The following is a 26427-nucleotide window of genomic DNA, read 5'->3' as shown; positions in this document are numbered from 1 at the left end:
ATTTGCAATTGCAAACCCGTTATGTCCCTTGATCAAGCATAACCTGCAATATTTATGGTGATTTAGTAGATGAATAAAGATATATAGCACTAGTTCCTTTGAAATTTGGCAAGACAATTTAGACCATTTTTCCAATAATTCAGAAGTTTTTAAATGAACTACTAGACAGAGGCGTCTGGTAGCATAAAAACTTATATAAAACGGGTATAACATTGTTTTGTTATCTCAGCCAATTAAGCTATATCAAGTAAAAAAATTATCACGCACATCGTGATTAGCCAAAAATAGCAAAACAGTATTACCCATTTGCACTCAAATGTTTCTCCTATGACAGAGATTTGGTTGATAAATTATGGCTTCCATCCCCACCCCAACAACATAAAATAAAGGGAAAAAAGAGGAGGGTGAGCACTCCTGGATGGAGCAGCTGCAATTCTAAGTGAATGACTGCCTCTGTTTATGTTGATCTGCATAGCATTCCAAATCTGTCTTGGAAAAAATATATATAAATTATTGCAAAGATGGAGAGGATTGAGTTTGATAGCAACCTTTTATATTCATCGTATTGCATCCTTCTCAGCCTACCTATCCCTATTTTATATATACATATATCTCTTAGACTTAGAGCTATTAATTGTTTATTTTATTTATACTCTAATCTCAGGTATTTTTACAATATTACCAAGGAATTATTATTTACCATATATATTTACAAGCCAAAGGAAGAGACGTTGCTCTTTTTCTGAGAAAGAGAATTCATTTATAGAACCAAAGATGTACAAAGAGCGACATGATACAGTGGCCTCGTTAAAACCTTCTTAGGACAACCTCATGGGACAAACCCCAAGGGAGAAAAGAGTACCACACATGACATGAGCTAACAAGAGAGTCCAAATCAGGTCACTTTGGATTACAATAAAAGAACAAATCAAAAACGAAAACTAACACAAAGACTTCCAACGAGAACTGCAACTAGAGACCAACACAGTAGACCCACATGAGAGGACCTCAGAAACCCCAAATAGTAAACCCACAGGAGAGGACCGCAAAACATCCCAACTGTCAAAAGAAGCATTTTATTAGCAAAATCATAGTCCTTTGACACCCACACAAACTACAAGGCATACCATAGCAGAAACCATGAGAGAACACGAAGGAGGAACACATAAACAACAGTAAAAGGACCCTGAGAAGCACTCCACTTCAACTCAAAACTTGACAAAGAAAACTTCTTATGACCAAGCATAGTTCTTCAGTCGATGTAGAGTAAAGAAGAGCACCACAACCCAACAACTACCACCAGCGTCACTGTTGTCGCCGTTATTGAACAGAGACAAAACATCAGCCATCAGGTATCACAACTCTCCCATGCATGGAGAGACATAATCCAGCGTTACTACTATGCCACCGCCGAGACAAAGACAACACGAGTCACCTAGAACACTGCAAAAACAACTAAACAAAACAAACAAACAAACAAACCTAGATCTAAACAAATCTAGACTATCTAAGGAGGGGAAGGGGAGGAAAAGATGGGATAAGAGGAAGGGAAAATATTGGAGAAAAATAATGGGAGATGAGGAGAGGAAGGGGAAAATGGGCGGAGGGGAGGTGGGCCACCTCCCCCCTTTAGCTTCCTTGTGGTTGATTGTCGGCAAGGAGAGAAAGGACCAGGGTGAGACTAGGGTTTTTTTAGAATGACACGTTGCTCTTATTGGAGGATTAATGTAATAAGGCCCCAACCCCCTATCAAATCCTTTGCAAGCCTTTGATGGTTAATTAATCCTATGACCTATCAAGATATTATTATTTTTACTTTTATATTTTTGCAAATTTTGACCTAGGGAAAGAAGTGCGTACAAGAAAAATATAACATATATGAATTAGGATAGTTAAACACCCTTTAATTGCTTTCACTTTCATGCTTATCAAGAATAATGGGTCAAGTAACTTAGTCTTAAATCTTTCCTGACTTAGTCCAATTATAGGTGAAAACGAAACCACAACCATTACGCATGTAAAATAAGATATAAAATAAGATGAGCATAGGGAAAAAGATGTAAATCAAACACATTTGATTTGATGGTACATTTAGAAAAGTGATCAGATGAAGATATTATTTTCAAATGGGGAAGAGCAAATTGCATGGCGCTTTTGTTTACTATCAGATTAAGTAGAAGATAAGATCTAATAATTAGACCCCATTTGTTTAATAAACCATATCAGAACATTGGTAAGTAACCAGAGAGAGAAGGAAATTAACCATGTAATTAGATATGGATGGAGGAGGTGGTTGTAACTTTTGAAAGCTCCAATTAGATATTAATTTTCCGGGGGTGTGGGGGTAAGTATTTATTATTATACTGTAAAGACTGGTTAAAAACCCAGCTAGGTGGTCTTGAAGCAAGGGAAGAAAGGATCGTATCGTATCAGTTCCAAAATGGTAGGGATAGTTTGCTGACTAAAACAAAAGCCTCGAAGAGATAAACGAACAGATGGTTTTGATGCAGTTAGCGACTTTGTCCTTTTTTAAACACACACAAAGCGGATCGACCATGGAATTAAATTACAAGAAAGAAAACAAAGAAAGAAAAAAAGATTGAGATGGAGATAAAGAGATAGGTCATCATATCTTGTACGTACATTAGCTATATAGCTAATGAGAGAGAGAGAGAGAGAGAGAGAGAGAAGGTTAATGCTTTGCGTTGTGGAGCTCAGCTAGCAAAGCAAAGAAAAGATTAAAGGAAGGGAGGAGGAGGCCTGCTTTTTCCAGGTGTTGGTACTGAGAGGATGATGACGTGTAAGAATAGTGGGGGCTTTGTTTTCTTCCAACACAAAATACAAAACAAAACAAAATTGCAGAAGGCCGTACGTAGATTCTTTATAATAAAGCCGGCGCCACAGGGAGACAGGTGGCTCTGGTTATTTCTCATCTTGACATGCCTCCTCGTGAATGACATTGAGGGATTGCTTGGTTTTAGTTCACTTGGGTATTAATTATGATCATAAGTTCATAACCCATGGTTATCCATTAGAACTACAACAACTACTAACTAGACTTATAGACTCTAGCTAGGTTAGCTAATGGTTATTAATGCTCTCAAAGTTCCATTTTACTTGACTTTGTTTTTGTAGATATAGTTATTGACGCATTAATTGTCACATTATACAACCAGTTAGCATGATTTGATTTGATTTTCTTTTTTCTTCCTATTATTACTTTGCTAAAATCTATAAACTCATCCCATTCTAAACTTTTTCACTTCCCTCCCTTCCAAACACACAGGAAGATGTATTGCCTCAAAATGTATCATACATTCCACAAGTGTGGAATATGAATCATAGAAACGATTTCAATAAGTCTTACCTTTTGTATTAGATTTAACCATACTAATGTTGGGAAACTGTAATTTTATTGTTATCGTGTAATTTTTTGTATCGATAACAACAAAAATGACAATAATAAAGACAAATTTTCAACTCTATGGTTAATACAAATTTCAATAGATCTTATCTTTTATAGTAGGTTTAGCCCCACTATATTTGACAAAATGTCAAAAATTAGGGTGATAATAGCTTTCGATATGTACCAACTCTCTTTTGTCACATGTATGTATAAAATCTTAAGGAAGAATTTCATTAGATTTAGCCTTACTATAGTTGAGAGCTGTCATTTTTGTCGTCATCGATAAAAGTTATGGCGAAGAAAATTTTCAGCTCCAAATAATTAATTGTGTCCTTCTCTTTTGTCGTGTGTATGTACAAAATCTCATACGACAACTTTCATTAATTACTCTTACCTTTCTTAGTATATTTAGCTTCATTATAGTTTGAGTACAATTTTTTGACCTTATTTTTAGGTTTTAAATCTTAATTTCTTCGATACCCAATATGTAGATAGAAAATGGTGCTTCTACAATATGTTGTACATCTTACATTTGTTGATTTCATGTAAGAGCTTGAACATGTGATAATATAAAATATTAATATTTTTAAATCAATTTGAAAAAAAGAAATTCAAATTTGGAATAACATTAATAGCATGTTTACTAATCCGCAAGTAGATTATGAGGAATTGAATTGAGAATGAGTTGGATTGAGGAGAATTAGATTCCGGATTCCTATTGAAGTTGTTTACTGATTCCCTCATAATCAGAAAATGATTGCCGCATAATCATTAAACCCAACGCCTCTTCGAAACTAATTCTTGCATAATCAGAAAATAAAAGCACCCCATTAGCTGCTTTCCCTTATAGCTTTCTCTCACAACAATTTTTAACAATAAATGATTTTCTCATAGTTTACCAAATGGGCTGGGCTTCCCAAATTTTTTTAAAAATCACTTATCACCTCAAATAAGCAATGTCAAATGGGCACATAACCATATGGAATTGGGGTAGGAATCATATTAATTACTAAAATGTCCTTATTGCAAAAGCGATTTTGTACATATATTTATATATTTCCAAAAAGTTACTTTGTATAATTTACTATATATAGATATAATTACATAATAATAGACTTGGTTTGAGAAAAAGCTAGCTGAAGTGATTGGTAGATTTGAAAGCTGAATGATGCTCCTCTTGTCTTTCGCTAAATATTTTGAACGTTGCCATTATGATCAAATATTAAATTAACTCTTGCACACTCACATACACCGGCCGCCCGGCATATAGAATCCTACACAATCTTTCTTTTCTAATGCAATGAAATTAATATACAGCTAGGGTTTTGCATCTTCCTTTTTCTCTTTTTGGTAAACTGTCTTTCATATAAATTCCTACATCTGCAGGGAAGGCATCAATGGTTACAATATTCATCTTAACTCCCCATTTATGTTTAATTAGATGTGGGCTCAAGATCACATCAAGTCCGACTGACATAAAACGAACCCCATCCCCATGCCATGGTGGTTTGGTTTCAATGAACCTTAATTTATTATGGTCCCCATTGATACAAGATAGAAACCAGAGCAGTGCAACCACTCACCATCGCCTTCATCAGTTTGCCTGCCCTGCCCTTAACTGAAAAATGAGAAAAGCAATATTTATAATTTAATTTAGGATACTGCTTGCCTCATTCCTGCAAATCATGCTTTGTACTGTCATTGACATGAATGAATAAATACAGGAGTCTCTACTTACACGGGAAGGAGGGAAATATTTTTATTTAATTTATTTGCTTGAGGAGACTTGGATAGTATAGCCAGTAGAAAAAAAGAATAATTCTAAAAGAAGAAAAGAAAATGTTGAGAAGTCTCTTGGGCAGCGGTGGAGGCATATTATATTCATGAATTTTGATCTAACGGGTAAGAGATAGGACCTCGCCTAAGGACTCTCTCACTCTAGAATAACTCTACAATATAATATTATGCAAAGATATTGGTTGACAATTGTGAATGAGATGCTAAGCCCATCTCTTTTTCTAGGGCCGAATGTGTTTTGCTTATTGGACTAGGCAGATTAAAAGCCCAAACCAATTGAACTCAAGGGCAGAGATAAAAGACCTTAAAAATGACACAACATTTTGAAGTTTGCATGTCTCGAGTAACAAGAAAAAGTTTTCGGCGAGGTGAAAAAAAACATCTTATGGAATAATTTTTTAGATTGATAGTTCGGTCACATATAAAAGACTTTTCATTTTGTTTAGCCTGAATTATAGGAAGAAAGATCACATTGGAGCTTTTGCAACATAACTTGTCTCGGGTTTAAGACGTTAGCTTTTGCGACTTTATAATATGTACATCTTTTCGCTTTTTCTTTTTCAGGTAAGAAATAGATGACTCGGTGTCGGCTGAATTTGAAAGTTGTTGATCCTTAATTGTATTACAAAGCCAACAAATTCTAAAGTCACTCTTTCCTTTTCAAAGGACAAACACCAACCTTGCAAAGTCAATCGATTCAATTAGTCTAATGCTAGATTGATTAGACTAATTGCTAGAGCATTAAGTCCAAACAAAGTATGAACTATTGACCAGAAAAGGTCAAAGACAAGGTATGAACAAAACAACCATTTAAAATTGGCTAGTTTTTGTCATATCAGCTGGTCCTTTTTACATTACACAGCACACGTCTTGATCTTCATTCATAATCATATGCATGAACTGTCTCTGTAACCAGATCGAAATGTCAGAGTTTTCAGACCACCCATAATCCCTTGGATTCAACTCCAGCCTCCAGGGGCTTGACATTTTATATCTCTTTAATCATGTCGACACTTTACAATTAGTGTTTAAAAAATTTCTGAAAAGAAAAATTAATCCCATGAAGTCTAGAACCAATGATCCAGCGATGACCAGCTGGGTCAAGTTGATGTGTCTGGAGCCCAGGCACAGAAGAAGCAGGCTTCAACATTAGTGAGAAAGTCTTCATCCTAATAGTTGTGGGGGATCCACATATTTATAACAAAAACAAATACATATATATAGGTCAAGTCAAGCATACATGAATTGCTTGTCTTGGGTCGGAGACTCTTTCGTTGAATTCCAACAACATCTCTTATTTTAAAGTATTTTAGATGCAAGTAATTTTGCTTTGTTTTTTTTTTTTTTTAAGAAAAAGTTCTGTCGGAGTAATACCATAAGAGATTTCACTTTAATATTCAGTGGTATTCTCATATTCTGTCTATTTTACAAGAATATATATTTATATGCCAAGAAACGACAAATACTTGGTAAGTAAGAGTAACAAAAACTTCAATTTCAGACTTTTCAGAGGGAATGTCTTCAAATGGTAGCAACACACATACGTATATATGTCTCACATCACAAGTAGCTTTTAGCCTAGCCAACTAGTATTCAATAATTCCAAAATTATTCTCAGTCATCTTCAACGTATAACTTACGCAAGAGATCTATCAATATTAATTAAAGAAAGAAGAGAGTCCAAGTATGACTTTGGATGTACGTTTTTTTTTTTATGGATGGATGTACGTATTTTAGCACATGATAGTTATAAGTTCATCAAATAAGATAAGGTATACATGCATAGCAAAGGACCCACTAATATAGTGGTTTATAGCAATTGTTCCTTCAGGTAAGGTCTTGGGTTCGAATTCTCGTATCTGTGTAGTGTGTGCGAATTTAGTATATTATTGCCCCTCTTAGTAAGAAAGGTCGTTTAAAAAAAAAGAAAAAAAAGAGGTATACATGCATACAAATCTTCTAACATATATGTGAAGACTAATACAAGAAAAAAAAATATATAGTTGGACAAAAAGTAGATATAATATTTTCATATATGGGGCAATGGAGTGGAAATATAAATTTGAGGTTGTCCTATTCAAATCCGAATTAATGTAAATTACTAATTTCTTCCCTCATCAAAATCATTTTAATCACTTTTTCAAAATTCTGCTTTTTTCTCTTAGAAACGCCAACATGGAGCTAGCCTCTTCACATTCAACCCGACTGTTTGGTTTTCCACGAATTCCCTTTCACATTTCAAAATCTTGTAATTTTGCAAGGTGCCCTCTTCACATTTGACTGTTTCATCTGCATGTGGAAATGCTGCCACTCTGTTGTTACTCTTTCCCACAAACTCTCTACTCTTGAGCCATTCTCTCTCCCAATCTGTCTTGTGTACCACTGTTAATATGGAAATCACACATGTGATTTGAGCCGCTAGAAGTCCATAACAAAGCCCTTGAAACCCTAGTCTCCAAACAAACGCCATGACTATTGCCACAGGAGCACCCACCATGTAAAATGAGTAAAAGTTAATCCATGCCCCGATGCCCGGCCTGGCACTTCCTCTCAAAATGCCACAACTTGTAGTTTGTGGACAATTAGCAAGCTCACATAGTCCGATTATGGGCAGCACAGCCATGGTCAGCTCCAAAACCTCACCATCCTCTGTGAAGATTCTCCCCCATGTCTCTCTTCCTAAGGTGGTCAACGACAAGCCCAACAATGAGCTCACTAGGGAGATCCCCACCGCCACCACTGCCGCCAAACGTGCCTTTTTGGGTTGGCCTGCCCCAAGTTCGTTGCCTACTCGTGTTGACACCGATGCACTTAGTGATGCTGGCAAGGTGTACATGAGAGATGTGGTTTGTATCACTATGGCCGATGTTGCAAGGGCAATGTGAGGTTTGTGAAGGTAACCGGCTAGAAGTGTCATGAACTCGTACCACCACCATTCTAAACAAACTGCTAGGCAACTTTGTATAGCGAGTCGAATTAGCATCCTCCATTGATCAGCCCCTAGTGCGGTCGGTACCAAATTTTTGGGTAATAATGGTTGGGACAATATCGGTGCTGGTTCAGAATTAGTAGTGGACAATAGCCAACAATACTTACGCTCTTTTAGGACATGAGCATAGACCATGTAACCCAAAAAAAAGAAGAGAGTGATGAAGTTGGAGAGAGAAGTAGAAATAGCTACCCCCTTGACCCCAAGAGAAAGAGTGAAGGTTAAGAAGATGGTGAGGGGAAGGTGTAGGACAATTGCTGGTAAAGTACACCACATTAATGGCCATGTTGTGCTTTGACTACGTAAAAAAATGCGTATAGGGTGGAGAAGGCTATTAGCTAGAAGATCAGGGATGGCAAATTGGCAATACAAGCTTGCAATTCTTGTGATATCAGGGTTTTGATGGAGAAGGAGCATGAGAGGTTCAAGATTGACCCAAAGGAGAGCAATAGGAAGAGAAGTGAGAAGTAATAAGAGAATGGTTCTTTTTAAAGTGAGGAATGCTATGGAGAAGTTTTGTGAGCCAAAAGCTTGGCTACATAGGGGCTCCATACCCATGGCCAAGCCAGAAAGGACCGAGTAGCCAGTGATGTTGGTGAAGCCAATGGCTAAAGCCCCACCAGCCAGCTCAAGACTTCCTAGCCTTCCCATGCATACAACTAGGACCATGTTTTTGAGGTAGCCCACTAAGCTCATGGCCGCAATAGGGAAGCCAATATCTGTCGTTCTCTTGAGTTCTTCCACCACCTAAAAGGATGTTAAAAATTGGAAAAATATCAGTCATAATGAAAATGGAAATTCCCAAGAGTTCAAATGAATTGGAAAAGATCAAGAAGATTCTGCGAATAATGTTTAGTGAGATTTTGTACCTCTGGCATTGTCGGGTACTTTCGGGATTGCTCTGCTGCTTCAACCATTATATCTTTGTTTCCTTTTGCTTTGTTTCTAGCTTGCTTTGTTTAATTTCCTCTGCTATGAGAGAGAGGGGTAGAGAGAGAGAGAGAGAGAGAGAGAGAGAGAGAGAGAGAGAGAGAGGTAAGTGTGTTGGGAAATTAATGAACGTGCAAGGTTTTTATAAGGATATATGGGTGTAGTGTAGGACTGGTGGGGGTTTGATAAGTTTCTTTTGTTCCGTGGAAGTTAGTTACCTATAGCTGTCTATTTAAAGCTACAGCCTTCCATTGCAGACGTACGACCAGTTGGCCAGGGTTGTGAACATGCCCGGTCATACTCAAGTTTGAGTCCTTCTCTTCGTAAATAAGATTAATTTAGAGTAGTTTAGATTATCGTTTGTATTATAAAAAAATTACAACTTTTCACTTACAAATTAAGAATACGTGAATGATTAGTTGGTACCGAATACCAATTTACGAATTTCATAAAGTGTAACTCTGTTGTGAATAAGATGAAAAAAGCTTTCAAACAAATCCCCTACCATAGCCACTATGACGCATTTTATAGAGTAATTTGCGCCTCAACCTTAGGGCATTTTAATGTACACAAATATCGGTAATGGTCCCTAGCATAGAGGGATGGACGGGATCAATAAGGCATGTTTAAACCGTGTGATATATTTGAGCAGTGGCCTCAAGCCCCTCATGCCCTCATGCCCACTCTCCTATTGTTTTAACCATATTTTGTCAGTTTTCAAAATAAACGAGAACACATCCACCACCACTTTTAATAAAAACCAAGCACTAGTCGATTCTTTCTTTCTTCACGTGAGGAAATTTGGTCGCTGTCGTTATCATTTTACATTCTTATTATTATATTATCTTCAATTTTACTTTCAAGTCTTTTGTATTTGTACTAAAATATATTCATTATCGGTCAGTGTCACAATTGCTAAGTTCCTATCCTCTTTGGTGTGCTGTCTACTTTTCCAGCTTCTGTGCACTGAAAAGTACTCTGATTTTCAAGCAAATTGTTAACAAACTTGTTCTGAAATTATTGTGTGCACAATTCGAATAAGTGATATAGAGATAAGTGAAGTGTTGTTTCCGCAAAGACTGTAATTCCCTTTTAATTACCAATTATGATTAATGTAGAAGTTTATTTGAACAGTTAATTAGGAAGATTGATTGATTTAATTAAACTAAAACAGTTATGAAAATAACAATTTAATTAATGATGGAAAATCAAGTTTGATGAGACACTAGTAGAGCATCTGATTTCACCATAACCATTCCACTTAATTCTTATAGCCAATTAACTCTAATTACCACCCATGTTGACAGTTGGTTTCTCCTAATTAATTCGATATCCCTTCTCAGGTTCAACCAAAAGTATTCTTAATTAACAGCGCATTCTCTCTCGAGCAATAGATTTAGAAAATCAAGAATCCATTAAGTTTTATGAGAACCTGCAAGAAAACTGCATGAGTCATGTTAGTCCCTCTTGGGCACTCATTCAAGACATTGTATTTGTTACGAGAAGCAAACACCAAACATATCCTTTTGGTCTCCGCTTGGATCATCAAATCAATTAAATATTGGCAAGATATTCAAAGCATTAAGAACAGTAACAAATACTCAACATGGAATAGTAATCAGAAATTAATATAACTTTACAAATTAAGTATTCATGGTTAGGCTACATTGTAGCCCTAGCAAGGAAAATTAGTTCATGACAAAAGAAAAGATAAACAAAAGAATTGTTGTCATAAAACCGATTTGGCAGATGGATTTGATCTATGGATTCTCCATAGCAACACCTTTGTAAGCTCCAAAAGCACCGCGACAACAACTCTTGGCTCTCTCTCTCTGATATATTTGAGGGTATATTGAAATATGGTGAAAAAGTAAATGGTATGTGGTTAGAGTGACCTTATATAGTTTAAAACAACTAAACCCTACTCTAAAAAGGTCTGGAAAAACTCTCCTAAGGCAAAACAAAATCCTAAACAATTAAGGAAACAAACTAGGAAATAATCTTTCTTTGACTTGGAAACACGTCAGCCAACTTGCACACATGTTTTGGGATCGTTCCACTTCCTAGAAAATTTGATCTCTAAGCTTTCCAAGCATATATCACACGCTACTAGGAAAAATAGGAAAGGTCTTCAAATCTTCAATTTTCCACAGCAGTGCAGTTCTGACCGGATTTCAACTTAGGCTGTCTTGACTTGCAAGTATGGAGCATTTGACTTGGTAGAAAATTATGAAACTTTGACACAATGATCTTCAATGTCTTAGCTTTCTTTTCCAATTGGCCTTGCTCTAAAATTCATTAGAAAAGTCGATTTTCAATCGAAATCCTTCCAAGAGCACAGAATAGCTGAAAATAAGGAAAGTAGGTAAGGTAATAATGCTCTTTTAAATTAACTTTCCCCACAAAAACCAAATATAATAGGTATAAAAATATAGGAAATAATGCACTTATCACAAACGAATCATGCTGTTAAATGAAGATTAATTTAGTAATTTGTATTTTGTAACTAACTAAAAGTTTGAAACATACTAAACGTAAACCCACGAGTGCACCACCGTACATTTTCTGTTGTGTTATGGACTCTATGTTTGACTTATACATCATGACTTTTATCAAACTACCTACATGAATATCTTTCCTATATATCTCATAAGCGCCTAATCAAATTAGGCACGAAACTGATACATCTATTCATCAAGGAACTTTTAGTTAGTTAATAACTCTAATTAGAATTCTTGAAGGAAACGTTGTAAAACCTTCTTGATGAATTGTTTGTATATATTAGGTCACTTTCTTCTTCAATCCTCTATCGATCTCATGGGCCATTTGAAATAAATTTGGGCACAAGGTCGCCTTCATGTGCACATGTGTTACCTAGAGAGTATATAGAAATTTTAGGTAGCGATGGAAAGCCTTTTCTTTTACATCACATGCTTTTTTCAAGATTCTTCGATATAACCAAAAAACCCATAAGAGGGAAGCGGACCAAACAAGCCAAACCCCCACGTTTCTTTTTGAAGCACACACCTTGTTCAGTGAAGTTGCTACAACCAACCCTCCTTTCTGTATCATCTCTCTCATTTTCTTCTGTTGCAAAAACCCCTAGGTTTGATCGCTAGCTCAGGAAATTAACAAACTTAGTTGATTAAAAGATAAGCTACTTGTTGAGTTTGGTCAGTGGAGAAGTTGTATTCATATTCGACACTTTAGTTGCTTTTAAAGTACTTGTACTTGTTTTTGTTTATCTTATTAATAAAATACTATCACCGATCTTTAAAGTAGTTGTACTTGTTTTTGGTTTAAAATAGTTGCAATTCTTTGTCATTTCCAATGGAATTAAAGAAAAGTTAATTTTTAAAATTTAAATAAGAAAAAAATTGAGAACTATTATTGCTATACCCGATCAAATGACAAGAGAGCAAAGATAATACTTAAAAATTAAGATAATTATGAATAGTGCTGAAAAGCTCGGTAGCTAGCTAGCAGCAGCCACGTCCTATTTGCCATCTTTCATATGGTTCTTGCTCTTTTTGCATGTAACTGCTCAGAAACGACTTTTTGGTCCTCTTGACCAAAAGTTCCAATAACGTTGTACAAAATGCGGCATTCCTTTAAGACGTGTTTGTTTGATCTCTCTGAACTGTAGAGTTTTTCTTTCTGGGGAAAATGCAAATTGTCCAACAATATTTTCCTTTTCAAACTTTCATCTCTTCTAAATAGACATTAGGCGGAGACAGTTCATATTAACTGACCTCTCTTATAGTAATAAGATTTGCTTACGATAATGTGATGAATAAATGTGATACATATAAATTGTAATTATTAACAATATATTCACGACACGACTATAACTTTTCTCTCTCTCAAAACACCTGTCTTATTATCAAATTAATTGATATTAAGAATCATCACTACCTCTATGAAACTCTCTCTCTCTCTCTCTCTCTCCAAACACTTGTCTTATTGTCAAATTAATTGACATTAAGAATCATCACTACCTCTACGAAATTAATTATCCAAGTGACAGTTGCATGGAACCCTGCATGTGCGTCTAGTTACACCAAATGACCAAAGCGATCCTTTCTTCCATTCATAATTATTACACCCACCTTCAATAATATTCTACTTTGTCGACAGATTGCTTTTCAATCACCTTTTTCTTTCATGTCGACACATATAATATATAAATGTCCTAGGATGGGATTCTTTACCTTCAATATTCAACAAATCTCATGGGGTGGTTGTTACTTGTTAGGGGGAAAGGATGGAATATCCAACGCTCTTTCTCGTAGTATTTGCGAGCTTTGTTGGAAAAACACTCTTTCTTTGGTCCCAAGCTCGCAGGCTTTGTTGGGCAGAACTCAAACAACAAACACTATTCTCACTTGCCCCGCCATGAGTGACAGATTGCATGTTGTAGGTATTTTCCATCAAATCATCAACTATGTTCTAACCTCCAATTAGTCCCTTCAAAATTGAACGAATCAAAAGAAGATATCATGTCTAAAAGCTTAAGCAAATATATGCAATTATTCTACATTACTTGTAGCACCATATATGGGTGACAAATTAAAGACCATAGTTCTTGAAAAACTAATGACATAATTACAAGTTAAAGAGATTCGACCTTAATTCCATGCCAAACATGAAAATCTGGGTTAGACCAATTGACCAGGGTTGTATGCTGGCTCTCTTGCACCCGAATTTGAGTCGCCCTCACCATAAATTGTAGTAGTTTAGAAAAAAAATTCCATATACCAAACATTGGTCAATAGAAAATTAAGCTCAAATTAAGCGAGATTGGGGATCTTAAGGAAATAATCCTTGGAGGGCCCACGAGTTTGACATTTCTTACTTTAAGTATAGCACTAATTCCTCTTTGTTCTATTAGTCAACAAACTCTCATGTCTAATAAACCACTAACTGTGATGGCAGTAGCTCTGGAAATCCTAGTGGACAGAATCTCTCATCTGCTAGATTGTCCACATTACTTGGTCTTTTAAGTGCCAAATATACTATAGGCCTAGGGTGGATCTCTTCTCTTGGGTCAAAAGATGTTGAAGATTTAGAGTGCCATAGCCTTTTGACCACAACCGCTTTCGAGCAAAATATAGTAATAAAAAACCAACGTAACTATTTGTAAATCATATTGCTAATTCACACCTCTTACTGACTTGATCGCGATATACATTTCTAGTATTTTCAAGTGCCCGATATAACATAAAAACGTAGTCAAGCTTTGCTTTAAAGGACATGCAATGATTTTGGCAAGCACACATCTCCTGTGAGTCTGTGACTTACAAGATAAAAACTTTGTCCATTAAAACAGTTTTTCTACTTGAGAAGCAATATATGTTAAAAAAAGTAAACTCATCACCTCAACCGAGCACATATAACGCGTCAAGGGGATTTGAATTTGATGATCGATCGATGAAATCGAAAAATGCATGAGATAGAGTAGAGAGATGCTTAAATGGTATGCCCTAAACATGAAATGCAATATTTAGAAAGATGGGTAATGGATGCGCATGGTTTTCATAGTTCAATTTGATATAAAGTCAGAAAATTATGATGTGATGAAGGATGGGTTGTGCACTCACTTCACTTCACTTCACATAAATGATAAATCTAAAGTTTTCATCACCCATCATCCCCCTTGTTATGATGAATTAATAGAGCAATGTATATTGCTCCAAAATACATGTGAGCTTAATTTGGTGCATGAAAAAAGCAAAGAAAAGCACATTTTGCACAAGGGATCATGGAAGTTTGGTATTTGTGCAGTAGCTTATTAGCATATATGGAAAAACATTATCTACATGCGGAACCCTTTTGTGCATGGAGAGGTGATCAGAAATAACGAACTCACTAACATGTAATCAACACAACGTGGCATCGCCGACAAGCATTGATGGGTAATTGGTCTAATCTGACTTCAACTTTGGTTGGTGTTGGCAGCCCATGGGCTGAGCTGCTTGATTGAAATCGATTTTGGTCTGCAACCCAACCCAAAGCCTTTTATGGTCCAATTACTATCAAAGCCTTTTTCGGCTCGAAAAATTCTTAGGTATAACTGGATGTACACTAATGGATCCACATCACGGCCAGTGTGCAAATGTTTTCTTTTTTAATGTTTGATAAAATGAGGCAGAGAGGTTGGTGCATTGTAGCGTAAGGTAGGAAGCCAAGGGTAACTCATCTTGCTACGGAAAATAAAAATTTATGGATACACCACTGCAATGTACACACTATCGTTTCCGTGATTAGCGCAGAACTACTTATTGTGAGAGGAGCGTGGCCCATAACGAGTCTGATTTGGGCTTGTTTCTTGGTGTTAGTTAAAGGGTCAGACTGGTGGGCTTTAGTTGTTTCGTTACCCTTTCCAATTGTTTGTGTTGTTGGGCCTTTGCCTGGTCATCGTCTTCGCTCAGTTTGGTTTACCCAACCAAAATAAAAAAAGAAAAGAAACCCATTCGAGAACGAATTGAAAATCAGAAATGGCTGCTTATGCGTCAGCTGTTGAGCCGTGTAGATCCTGCACTTTGCAGAGCAAAGCTGAAAAAACACCAAGTATGGCAAAACTTATCTGATGCTGTCATGCTGATGCGGCATACGATTAAATTAAACTCTCAGAGCCAAATCGACAAACTGTACAGCTGGACCTATCTTCATCATCATCGTCATCTATATACACTGATACAGAGCTCTGAGCTTACTCCCCAACAATAATACTCTACTCTAAATTCAATTTAATCGACTAATCCAATCATTTTTGAGCTCTCGTACGGAAACCAAAAACGAAGATGATCGCTAGGCGGGCCTGGCACAAGCAGGCTTTGGTCTCCGGTCGCCGGTGGCTCTGTCCGTACACCTCTTCAGCTCCGTCACCGGCGACGGTGCACTCGGGCCGCAGTCCTCCGTTTCGAGCGTTCTCTTCCGAGCTTGTTGCATTCTCCACCGTCGCTTCCACTCCATTTCGCTTTGCTGTTCCGATATCCAATGTAAGTCTCTCTCAGTAGCTTTAATTCTTTGGTTTTGAGTAAAATGATTGGTCGATAATCAAAATTGTGAAAGTTGTTGAAATTTACATACAAAAATGGATTCTTTTCGAATATTTTATAGTAAATTTGTTAAATTTATTTATTTTTGCAATTTTGTAGTGTAGCGTTGCGTATAATGTGAAGAGGAGCTGGTTTTCAAGTCAGGCAATGGCTGATGTTACAGCAGGTGGTAATGGCATAGTTGATGTGCCATTGGCTCAAACTGGTGAAGGCATTGCTGAGTGTGAGCTCCTCAAATGGTTTGTGCAAGAGGTCTGTATTGAAAAAAACTGAACCTCTTCATTTGCCATACAATTGGAGAGGCATTTAATATGAACATATGATTACGACCCTCAAATGGTTGTTTTAAAGGTTTATTTTGTGAATTTGGCAGGGGGATCAAGTGGAAGAATTTCAGCAACTTTGTGAAGTTCAAAGTGACAAAGCAACCATTGAAATAACAAGCCGTTATCAAGGAAAGGTTAACCAGCTTCTCTACGTTCCTGGTGACATCGTTAAGGTGAGAATTTGTATACACCTTACATCTCAAGTATTTAGGAACAGTGGAGAGAGGTTCATATGTGTAAGAGAGTGTTAGAGTAGAAAATAATTGATGGATCACATCCTAACATCTTAAGTGTTTAGGAATGGTCGTAAACTTATCAAATTAAACTAGGTTACGGGGGTGGGATACTGGGATGTGTTGGCAGTCATTAATAGCTCTGCCACTGGTTATGGCCTTTCTTTGTTTCTCCTATGCTGTATGTTTGAACTTGTTCCAGGACTTGTTCTTTTAGAATCTTGATGAAAACATTTCTCTATTTTGGATTAGCTCATTTAGCTTTTAATCCTAATTTGACACTCTTATTTATGCTTTAGAGTTTAAATGAAATCTTAGGTTGGAGAAATTCTTTTAAAGATGGCCGTTGAGGAATCTCAGGTTCCAAAGCAGATTTCTGAGAGTTTGGAAAACACCAAGTCACTAGATTCTGAGCTGAACACTCAGAACATAGGTGGAGTTTTATCCACACCTCCTGTTCGGAATCTTGCAAAGCAATATGATATAGATATAAATGAAGTCGATGGAACTGGTAAAGATGGGAGAGTATTGAAAGGAGATGTCCTTAAATATGCTGCCCAGAAAGGAATCATTCAAGACCCATCTGCCTCTTTGAGTGCTAGTTCTGATAAAGTTTTGGGAGACGAAAAGAGTTACTCACATCCATCAGCTGAATCCGGATGTAATTATGATGATAAGACAGTTACCCTGAGGTAAAGTATAGTATACAATTACGAACTTGGAACACCTTCTCCTTTCATTCATTTGTATGATTCATGGCTGAAACTTATGTGGCATAATATTGAATTCTAAATCTTAATGTTTCTGCAATATTATAATTTGGTGGAGAATGTGATTGTTAGTGGTCGAATTCAAAAGGAAGTGAAGTATGCATCAAGTTACTTATACTCTGTACTTTCAGGGGATTCCAACGAAGGATGGTTAAATCGATGAGTATGGCTGCAAAAGTTCCACATTTTCATTATGTTGAGGAGATAAAATGTGACGCACTTGTAGAGCTGAAACAGTCTTTCCAAAGTAATAACTCTGATTCAAATGTCAAGCACACGTTCCTTCCATTATTGATAAAGACACTTTCAATGGCCATGGGCAAATATCCGTTAATGAATAGTTGCTTCAATGAAGAGTCACTTGAGGTCATCCTCAAAGGTTTGTACATCAACTTCTACTTACTCCATTGCAATTATCAATATCATCTGTTGGCTCTGGCAATGTTTTAACTTGAGCTTAGTCTTTATCTTCTTGAAGTGGGTTTTAGACTTAACTAATGGAAATTGTTATAGGTTCCCACAATATTGGAATTGCCATGGCTACTCCATATGGTCTAGTTGTGCCAATCATAAAGAATGTCCAGTCTCTTTCCATTTTGGAGGTTAGTCTATGTGACCCTCAACTGTAACTTACACTGTGTATCAGAAAACGTGCACTGCTTGGTTTATTTGTTGGAGATCCAGGATTTGGAGAACAATTTTGTGGTTGTAGCTTGAATTTCAGGATTTTATGATAATTGATGCTTGCAGTTTCTCTCTATATATGCAAAAATAATGATACTCTATGCTTGGTCGTATAGAATGACATATACTTATATTTACATAGGAATCAATTTTCATTTGCATACTTTGTGAGCACGCTTTATTAATTATATATATGCCATGTACGTAGATAACAAAGGAACTTTCACGGTTACAACAACTGGCATTGGAAAACAAGCTTAGGCCTGAAGATATAACTGGAGGAACAATAACTTTAAGTAATATTGGAGCAATTGGTGGGAAATACGGTTCGCCTCTGCTCAACTTGCCTGAGGTTGCCATAATTGCACTTGGGCGGATTCAGAAGGTTCCTCAATTTGCAGATGACGGAAATGTATATCCTGTGTCAATTATGACTGTGAGTGTTAAGTTTTTCTATTATTTTTCCTTTTCATTATTTGAAAAGTGAAATCTACAAATTACCTTGTTCTGAGCACTGCATGCCAGTGCCCTTACTTGGCTGCCAGTTTGCTGAAGAAGCAAGATTCACCCTTGAGAAAAGAGAGGCCTAGCCCCTCACCCTTGTAAACCCCACATGCACGTGCGCATCGGATGGTTCAAATGAATCATTCGGCTGAATGATCAGAATGCTGATCTGAACTGGTGATGCCTACTATATGCGATGAAAGAGTTGGCCTGACTAAATACGATATTTTTTTTTTGCTCAGGTCAATATAGGGGCTGATCATAGAGTGCTGGATGGAGCAACTGTTGCCAGGTTTTGCAACGAGTGGAAACAATTTATACAGAATCCAGAGCTGCTCATGTTGCATATGAGATAGATGGCTGGTCATGTTGCTTGAAATATGCAGTTCTCAACTTGCTAAATATTCGTTACCTAGCAGCTGGAGTTGCAACCAAGATGTTAATACTATGCATAGATAATTTTCAAGCTGTTTACAAGCAAGAGGCCCGGCTCAAGAGAAGTTAGGCGAAAATTGAAAAGTAGGCCTTTTTACAGCGGTTCAAGCTTGGAACCGATAATCTCAAATGATACACATGTAGACCTACTTTTTTCTATTAATAAATTTGATGAAGTAATTTAAAAAATAAATGCTGTTTTACTTCAATTGCAAAAAATGGAGAACGATTTCTACTGCTGGTAAAAGGTACACATTTTTTGGTTTAGAATACAAGGGGAAAAATAGAGGGGTCGAAAAGAAAGAGAAAAAGAAAACTCGTGGACAAAAAGTAAGCAGAAAAGCCGCGCCACTAGTTAAACCGTCTTCAACCGTCACCAACCGCTCAATGAAATCTAACGGACATTAACCTCCCGTTTAAAACCGAGCCTTCCTTCACAAACCTGAATCTGTACGTTCCTTTGCAGATCCCAAACCGTTCGGTTTTCTCTCCATGGCAATCAAAATGCACTTGCACATACTGGTTTGGCTCTTGGCTCTCTCCGTTGGCACCAAAATTTTAACTTCAGGTATTCACAGACCTTTTCCTTTTTTTCTTCAGAAATTGGTTCACAATGCACCATGTCTTTAGACGTCTTCTTTGTCTGTGTTTGTTTCAGACGAAGCAGCGATGCCTGCGTTCACTTTCAGTTGGATGGATGACAAAGACACTTTCCGAGCCGGCGACACTGCGACCATAAGGATCAGAGCACTGAACAACTTTGACAAGCTTGACAAGAATGCGTTCAAGCCTACTCTCACAGTAAATGGGAAGCCTGGGAATAGCTCTTTTGTATCTGGGGTTCTGTCAGATTTTGAAGCAGACCCTACTAGTTGGAAACTTTTCTTCACTACGATAACTGCCGGATTGTTTAACGTTATGATCAATGAGGACAGCTACAGAGTGTTTGATTCTTCTCTGCATTTCCAAGTTCAGCCAGGTGCTTTAGTTTCTTTAATTTCACTACAAGAATTGAACTATTGATTTCCACAGCAACTGAGCTCTTTTTTGTTTTTCATTTCACTGTAGTTGGTGTAGCTATTGTTTGCTACATCTCTGCATGTCCATCTCTCCAACTGTTTAACCCAATCTTTTTTGTCTACTTTTTTTATTGAAGGGAAAATGTACCCATCTGGCTGTGTTGTGTCTTGGATGGGTTTAGGTCATGAATTTGAAGCAGGCACTAAAGCTAGAGTGCTGATACTTCCCAAGGACGCATTTGGCAATAATATTAATATCTCTGAATCCAGTGAAGATCCGAAGTTACATAATTTTACAGTGTCTGCATTCTATGCAAATGAGTCCATAGCAAGCGTGCCAGAAATCACCCATTTGGGTTGGAATGAATTTGGTTATATCATCATCGAATTCCTTGTGGTGAAAGCTGGAGACCTCTTTTTGTATGTGGGAGGTGGTAATGAGACCTTGAATGGCTCTCCACTACCATTTAAGGTGAACCCAGGTGGTGTATCATAGCAATAGTTATACGTTAACTTTTGCTTAAGTGAAGTTATCTCTAATTTGTGATTCAAGTATTCTATTTAGGTTTATAATAGCAATGATTATGCCCATTCGCGTGCAGCATAGATTGGCCGATTGTGTTATTACTTCACACTTCACAGATGCATTCTTCTGGACTTTCCAATTGTTGGAAATGTAAATTTCATAAGATTTAAGATAATGGGAAACACGTACTTAGTTGTTACTTCCTACCCGTTTGTTGATTCTGATGCTTTAAAGGCTATTTTCTTATCTATATTTGTTGTAAGTAGCTTATTAAGTACCATTTTTTGTTTGTGATAAATTTTCATTTCCTATATAGCAGGACCACTAGAAGTTTCCAATTCTGTGGCCAAGTGGGATTTTGAACCAAATGCATGGCAATTATATTCCAAGATGGAAGTCCTTATACATCAGCAAGATCGATATGGGAACCTTGTTCCGGGTCTGTATGCATTTGACGCTGAAGTTGTTGAGATAGAGACAAATTTGTCTATACCTGTTGCAGATTTGCACTTCGAAGAAGTGGTGGCTGGAATTCAATTGTTTTCCTTTAGTAATCTGGAACCGGGAAACTTCTTGCTCACTATATCTGATATGAAGCATGACAAAAGTATCTCTAATATGCCATATGCTTATACTGTCTTTGTTGGTGCGTGCCATTTAGCTATTGAATCTTGTTATTAATAACCTATTGGTGTTTTCCACTTCTATTCACATGCCTCTCTCATGTTTCATTTAAATAGGTTATTGCAATGGGACAAACAGTGTTGTTAATGGATCTGGTTTAAATAGTTCTACTGCTGGAGAACGAGCAGAGTTTTCAGTTTACTTGAACGATGCTTATCAGTATCCTTCCCCTGTTGAAATAGAAAGGCTTGAAGTACAAATTGTAAGGGAAACTGACTCCTACCGAGTGCAGTCAAGCATATTTCCTTTGCAGATCATCAATGGTATATATGCAAGCTAGCAACTATTGAAGTGTTTCCTTTGATAAACATTTTTGTTATAATTTTACGAAAGTTTGTCTCTCTAAGTTAGGGACTGGACCTGCTCGAGGGATAAGATATGGTGCAACCAGCCAGATAGAAATCACTCCTTCACCATCTATGGACTCAGCAAATTCTGTAAGAAGTACCCGTGGATGCATGAGCTAAAACACACATAAACATGTACATACATAGATATATGCATTACTGATTTAAGATTTTTGTATTCTAATTGACTTTCTTTCTGAATTCAGTCTGTTGGGAGCTTCGGCACTCTGGCAACTGCTTTCAATGTGGTTTATACACCTGACAAGAGTGGGATTTATAAAATCTATGTACTTTGTGGAAATATTCTACTGAATGGTGGTCAACCATTTACAATGGAAGTAAGAGGTGGTATAATTTCACACCTGACATTTTCTATTATTTTTCATGACCATCATGTCAAGGAGCTACCTGAGAAAAACTGAAACTGAAGGAACCTAATGCAGATACTGCATAACTTGAGTTGGAAGTTTGCCCTCTAGTAAATGATTTTTATTTTACCCTTTAGTTTCAGTTGAATTAAATTATACATGATCTTGATAAGTTCGTCACAGTTTTTATTCATCAGCCATATTGGTCTGTCGTACTTGGTAATTGCATGAACTATCATATTCTTTCAGCCTCTTATTTCATTTGTGATGAATGAATTCCTAACCTTTTTTCCGCAGGAGAGGTTAATACATCACTCTCACAAGTTGTCAAATTTTCTCCCAAGGTGCCAAAAATGATTAATAATGACGTAGTAGTGCAGCTCGTGGATTCATTTTTTAACCCTGTCTTGTCTCAACAATCCAGGCTGAAACTAGCCATTGTTTCAGTTAACAGTTCTGGGTTTTCAAGTTCCGTGTTTGTGGATAATAGTAATGGCTCATACACGGTTCACTATCTTGCTGAGGATGTTGGAAGTTATGAGATGTGTGCTTCATTTGAAGGCAAACAAGTCTCTCCCTGTCCCTTTGGGGTCAATGCCTACAGCAGTAAGAATAACAAGAAGTTATACAAGAGTAGTTTTTTTTTTTTTTGGGTTCAAGCATGCTAGAGAAATGATATATAATTGATGTTTATCGTCCATTGTTATTGATACCAACCATTAATTTTACTTTGATCTTTAATATTATAGTTGTTTTCTAACTTCCACGGACCGATTTATGTTCTTGGCCCTCTGCAGGTGAGTATTTTCCCAGAGCCTACATTGATACAATATCTGTCTGGGAGGATGAGTCAATTGATTTTGATGTTTTAGCAAATGACTACTTTGCTGGAAAGAATGCAAGTGTTGTTGAATTCTCAAAGGTACAATATAAAGTGAAAGCATTTTTCTAATGTTTCCCTTTGGTGTCTTCCTTGTTGAACTACCCTATTAGAATGAGCAACTCAATTGACCTACCCTCGATGTCTGCCTTGTTGAACTAAAAGAATGCATATATGTCTGTTACTTCAACTAAAAGGGAAACAAAATTCTCTGATGAATTCAGAACTGACTACTTCAAGTTTCTAGATGCATAAAGTTTTCGAACCATTGTTTCCTATGTAGAGATGGTTGGAAGATTTGCATCATGTTTTGATACTATTTCTGTACTCTCTCTTCTTTACAATGGAGCTGCTACTGATCAATGATCACACGTAGGCATTTGCACACAAACAGCACCTACCATTTAAAGGAATTTTCCTGGAAATATGACTGGCTTATATTTGTCAGCCAGGTCATGGTTCCCTTCTCGAGTATGGAAGGCTCCTCCGGTATACACCTCAAAAAGACTATTATGGGAATGATTCATTTGTGTACACAATGTCTGATATAAACGGGAATCTTGCTACTGCTGCTGTAAACATATCTGTTCTCACTATCCCACCCCAATTTGTTTCTTTTCCAACTGAACTGCAAGCAACTGAAGATGAGATTAGTCCCAGATTTGGGTAAGGAACTATTAATATATAACACTTCTTAGAAATTTCTGTATGATAATATGTTTGGCTATTTGCAGTGGTTTCCCAGGGTTTGAGATAAGATACTCAGACATGATGGAGAGCATCTCTGTTAATCTCAGCGCACAATCTGGGACGGTCTTTCTGGCTCCTATGCTAATGCAATTCTGGGAGCCAGTTTGGACGGGAATTTCTGTGTACAAAGAGGATGGAGAAGTGAAGGGTTTGATTTTAGAAGGCAATGTGGAAGTAATCAATTTTGCCCTTCAGTCAATACAGTACTACGGGTAGGTGTCCTTATGGCCCTTGTAGCTCCGAGTAACAAATTGCGGATAAAATTACCATTTGCAAAGTCTCATGTTGAATTGTTCTTTATTTCAGTTTTCAGGATCAGTAACTTTTTTTTTTTTTCCTTCAATTTTCCTCATCAGGAATGAGAACTTTTGCGGCTATGATACAGTTCGAGTCTCTACAAGGAACAGGAATGGAGTTAATGTATTGGATGTTCCAGTTTTGGTGGAACCTATTAACGATCCTCCATTTATTCATGCCCCTGCATATATTATTTTGAAAAATAATGAAGATGAGTCACTGATATATGACAGAGAAAAAGACAAGTTTGAGTTCTGCATTGGAGATCCAGATCTTCTTGCCTTCCATGGTATGGTTAGATAAGATCATATGTCTTATGTATTGAATCATGCTGGAGATGGGATTATTGATTTATGCTAAAACTAAGAGCATCGTACTGCCAATATAGACATATTTATGAGTACTATGTCCAAGTGTTGAGAATGTCAAATTTTGGTCATCATAAGTGGATTCTGAAATCCTGGACTGTATCACTATTTTGTTCTAGTATAAAAGATGTCTTCAACCTCTGAGTTAGAGGATTGATGTAACTTCTTGGCTGGATAATCTTTCAGGTAATGAGTCCCTCTTTGCGGTCACATTTTCTGTGGAAGTTAATGATGGATTTTTGGTAACGAGCCTACCGGCTGAGCTGATCACTACAACTGAACTGAAGCTCAAGAACAGTTACCAGTGGCTACCTCTTCAAACATATGTCAGCATCTCAAAACATTTCATGGTCAAAGCTAAGGGAGTTAGATTTCATGGAACAGTAAATAACTGCAACAGTGTAATGCAACAGCTCTTTTATCATGTAAGTTTGGTTCTTCACTTTGGACTTGATTGCAGCCTTGTTAATGGATTTGATAAACCCCTGGTTCTGTGGAAGGCCAGGATTTATCTTGCAGTACTTATGGAAGATGAAGCATATACAGAAATCTTCTTGCTGCAATAAATTATTGCATCTCAGGCCCTACCAATACCCCCTTCCTTGATTAGGAACACCAGAAATATAATATATATAAAAATCTTAGGGTGTACTGTGCTTTTTCAACCAAGCTAGCATTGCAAGTTTGGAATTTAAACCAGTCATCATCTGTTGATTTATCGCCTTTTTTTGTACAGGGGGGAGAACAAGATGCCATCTTGACAGTGACATTGAATGACATGGGAAACTATGGATGCTATTTTAATTGTGCTGAAAAGATATCAGTGCCTTTGCAGGCTGAGGCTTCTGTTAATCTAATAAGACGAAGGCCAATGAGTTCACTTGTGGCTCACGGTAAGTGGCAATCAATGTACATTGAATTCCTGAGTGATTATCTCAGAGATTGTCTAAAGTGCTTCTTTCTTGAAACAGTCCATCTGTTTATTTTGTTTGCAATACAGGCTTGGGATCTGCTATTGTCCTTGAAGCCATTATAGTGTTTTCACTCGGATCAGCACTACTATTTTTCACCTGCAAATGTGCAACTCACCTTGTAAATGAAAGAAGAAACAAAGCTACCAGGGGGCCTGAACCAGAAAGCACACATCGTTTGCGCAAAGGGACTGTAAGTGTGCCGAGTTTCTTCTAAAACATTTGCCTGAAATGCTCACCTCTTGATATGCAATGCTGTGCTGATTTATGTGCAGCCAAAGACAAACGTATCAGAGCATGCAACTCACCTCACTGGGAGTTGTTCAAGCCCTTTGCTTGGCAGCCAACGTCCCAACTTTCGCCAACGGTAATAAGTTTTCGGGACTCGAATTAAGAGGCAATAGCAAAGGATTGTGAAGGATATTTTCTGACATGTAATGTCTTTGGATATATTCAGGTCGTCCTGCCGTCAATCTGGAGATGAGGAATCTTCTAAGGCAGCATATCAGAGGTTCCGTTCTACTAGTGGACGCAGTCAGCACACTCCTGCGCCTAGCTTTAAGCCCCTTGCTATTGAAAAAGAACAAAGTGAAACAGTTTAAGCTTTTGACGTTGTGTATTGTCCAAATTACTCAATGTAAGACCTGGTTTTCTTTTTCTGGAAACAAATGGATGTACTTTTCTTTCCCTTTTTGTTCATCTCCTCTGTTTTTGGCTCTATGCTTAATTTTATGAAAGTAAATTGTGGCTCCAATGTGGTTATAAAGATGTGGGTTATGTCAGTTGGTCAAGGCAGTGTACTCCACCTCTTGCATCAAGTTCGATTCCCCTCTCCATTTTTTTTTCCGATGGTACGATTCCCCTCTCCATACATCCGGTACATTAGAGTTGTCAAAAAAATGGTTTTAGATTGTGTAAATTCTGCCATACAATACAACCACTCTTTTAATCGTTAGATGTAACGGATTCACCATTCTTTTTTATTTAGAATAATAACTATGAAGTGTTCTCTAACGATACAATCGGACAAGTTGTTTCGACACTTTTTGACAATTCTATCGATTTTTTTGTAACATTGTGTA

General features: G+C 37.1%; 3 protein-coding genes across 8 annotated transcripts; 2 read left to right on the top strand and 1 right to left on the bottom strand.

Moving 5' to 3' along the window:
* Window positions 1-6978: 6978 nt before the first annotated feature.
* Window positions 6979-9307, bottom strand: LOC110750289 (MATE efflux family protein). Its single transcript, XM_021950588.2, has 2 exons — window positions 9062-9307; window positions 6979-8939 (listed from the first exon to the last, which is right to left on the bottom strand). The coding sequence occupies exons 1-2, from the start codon at window positions 9107-9109 to the stop codon at window positions 7365-7367; spliced, it is 1623 nt and encodes a 540-aa protein (XP_021806280.1). The 5' UTR covers window positions 9110-9307; the 3' UTR covers window positions 6979-7364.
* A 6304-nt stretch (window positions 9308-15611) lies between these two features.
* On the top strand, window positions 15612-19328 carry BCE2 (2-oxoacid dehydrogenases acyltransferase family protein). The gene is made up of 8 exons (XM_021950522.2): window positions 15612-16123; window positions 16283-16435; window positions 16557-16682; window positions 17061-17434; window positions 17644-17891; window positions 18026-18114; window positions 18405-18632; window positions 18943-19328. The coding sequence occupies exons 1-8, from the start codon at window positions 15926-15928 to the stop codon at window positions 19054-19056; spliced, it is 1530 nt and encodes a 509-aa protein (XP_021806214.1). The 5' UTR covers window positions 15612-15925; the 3' UTR covers window positions 19057-19328.
* GEX2 (gamete expressed 2) lies at window positions 19080-26044 on the top strand. Of its 6 annotated transcripts, none has more exons than XM_021950516.2 (18): window positions 19080-19219; window positions 19602-19703; window positions 19794-20114; window positions 20292-20636; window positions 21000-21326; window positions 21421-21627; window positions 21716-21801; window positions 21918-22059; window positions 22377-22685; window positions 22877-23001; window positions 23408-23625; window positions 23694-23921; window positions 24066-24295; window positions 24561-24799; window positions 25111-25267; window positions 25375-25538; window positions 25621-25712; window positions 25803-26044. In XM_021950516.2, exons 2-18 carry the CDS (start codon window positions 19628-19630, stop codon window positions 25945-25947), a joined length of 3411 nt encoding a protein of 1136 aa, XP_021806208.1. In that variant the 5' UTR covers window positions 19080-19219; window positions 19602-19627; the 3' UTR covers window positions 25948-26044. The 6 variants fall into 6 exon arrangements, 5 of the variants coding, with proteins under 5 accessions (XP_021806208.1, XP_088103164.1, XP_088103163.1 ...); XM_088247038.1 differs by having other exon boundaries at window positions 20997-21326; window positions 21918-22056; XM_088247037.1 differs by having other exon boundaries at window positions 20997-21326.
* Window positions 26045-26427: the final 383 nt, after the last annotated feature.

The sequence above is a fragment of the Prunus avium genome, chromosome 1 (assembly GCF_965620075.1).
Source record: "Prunus avium chromosome 1, drPruAviu1.hap1.1, whole genome shotgun sequence".
Lineage (NCBI taxonomy): Eukaryota > Viridiplantae > Streptophyta > Magnoliopsida > Rosales > Rosaceae > Prunus > Prunus avium.
This window is presented reverse-complemented; position numbering and strand designations above follow the sequence as displayed.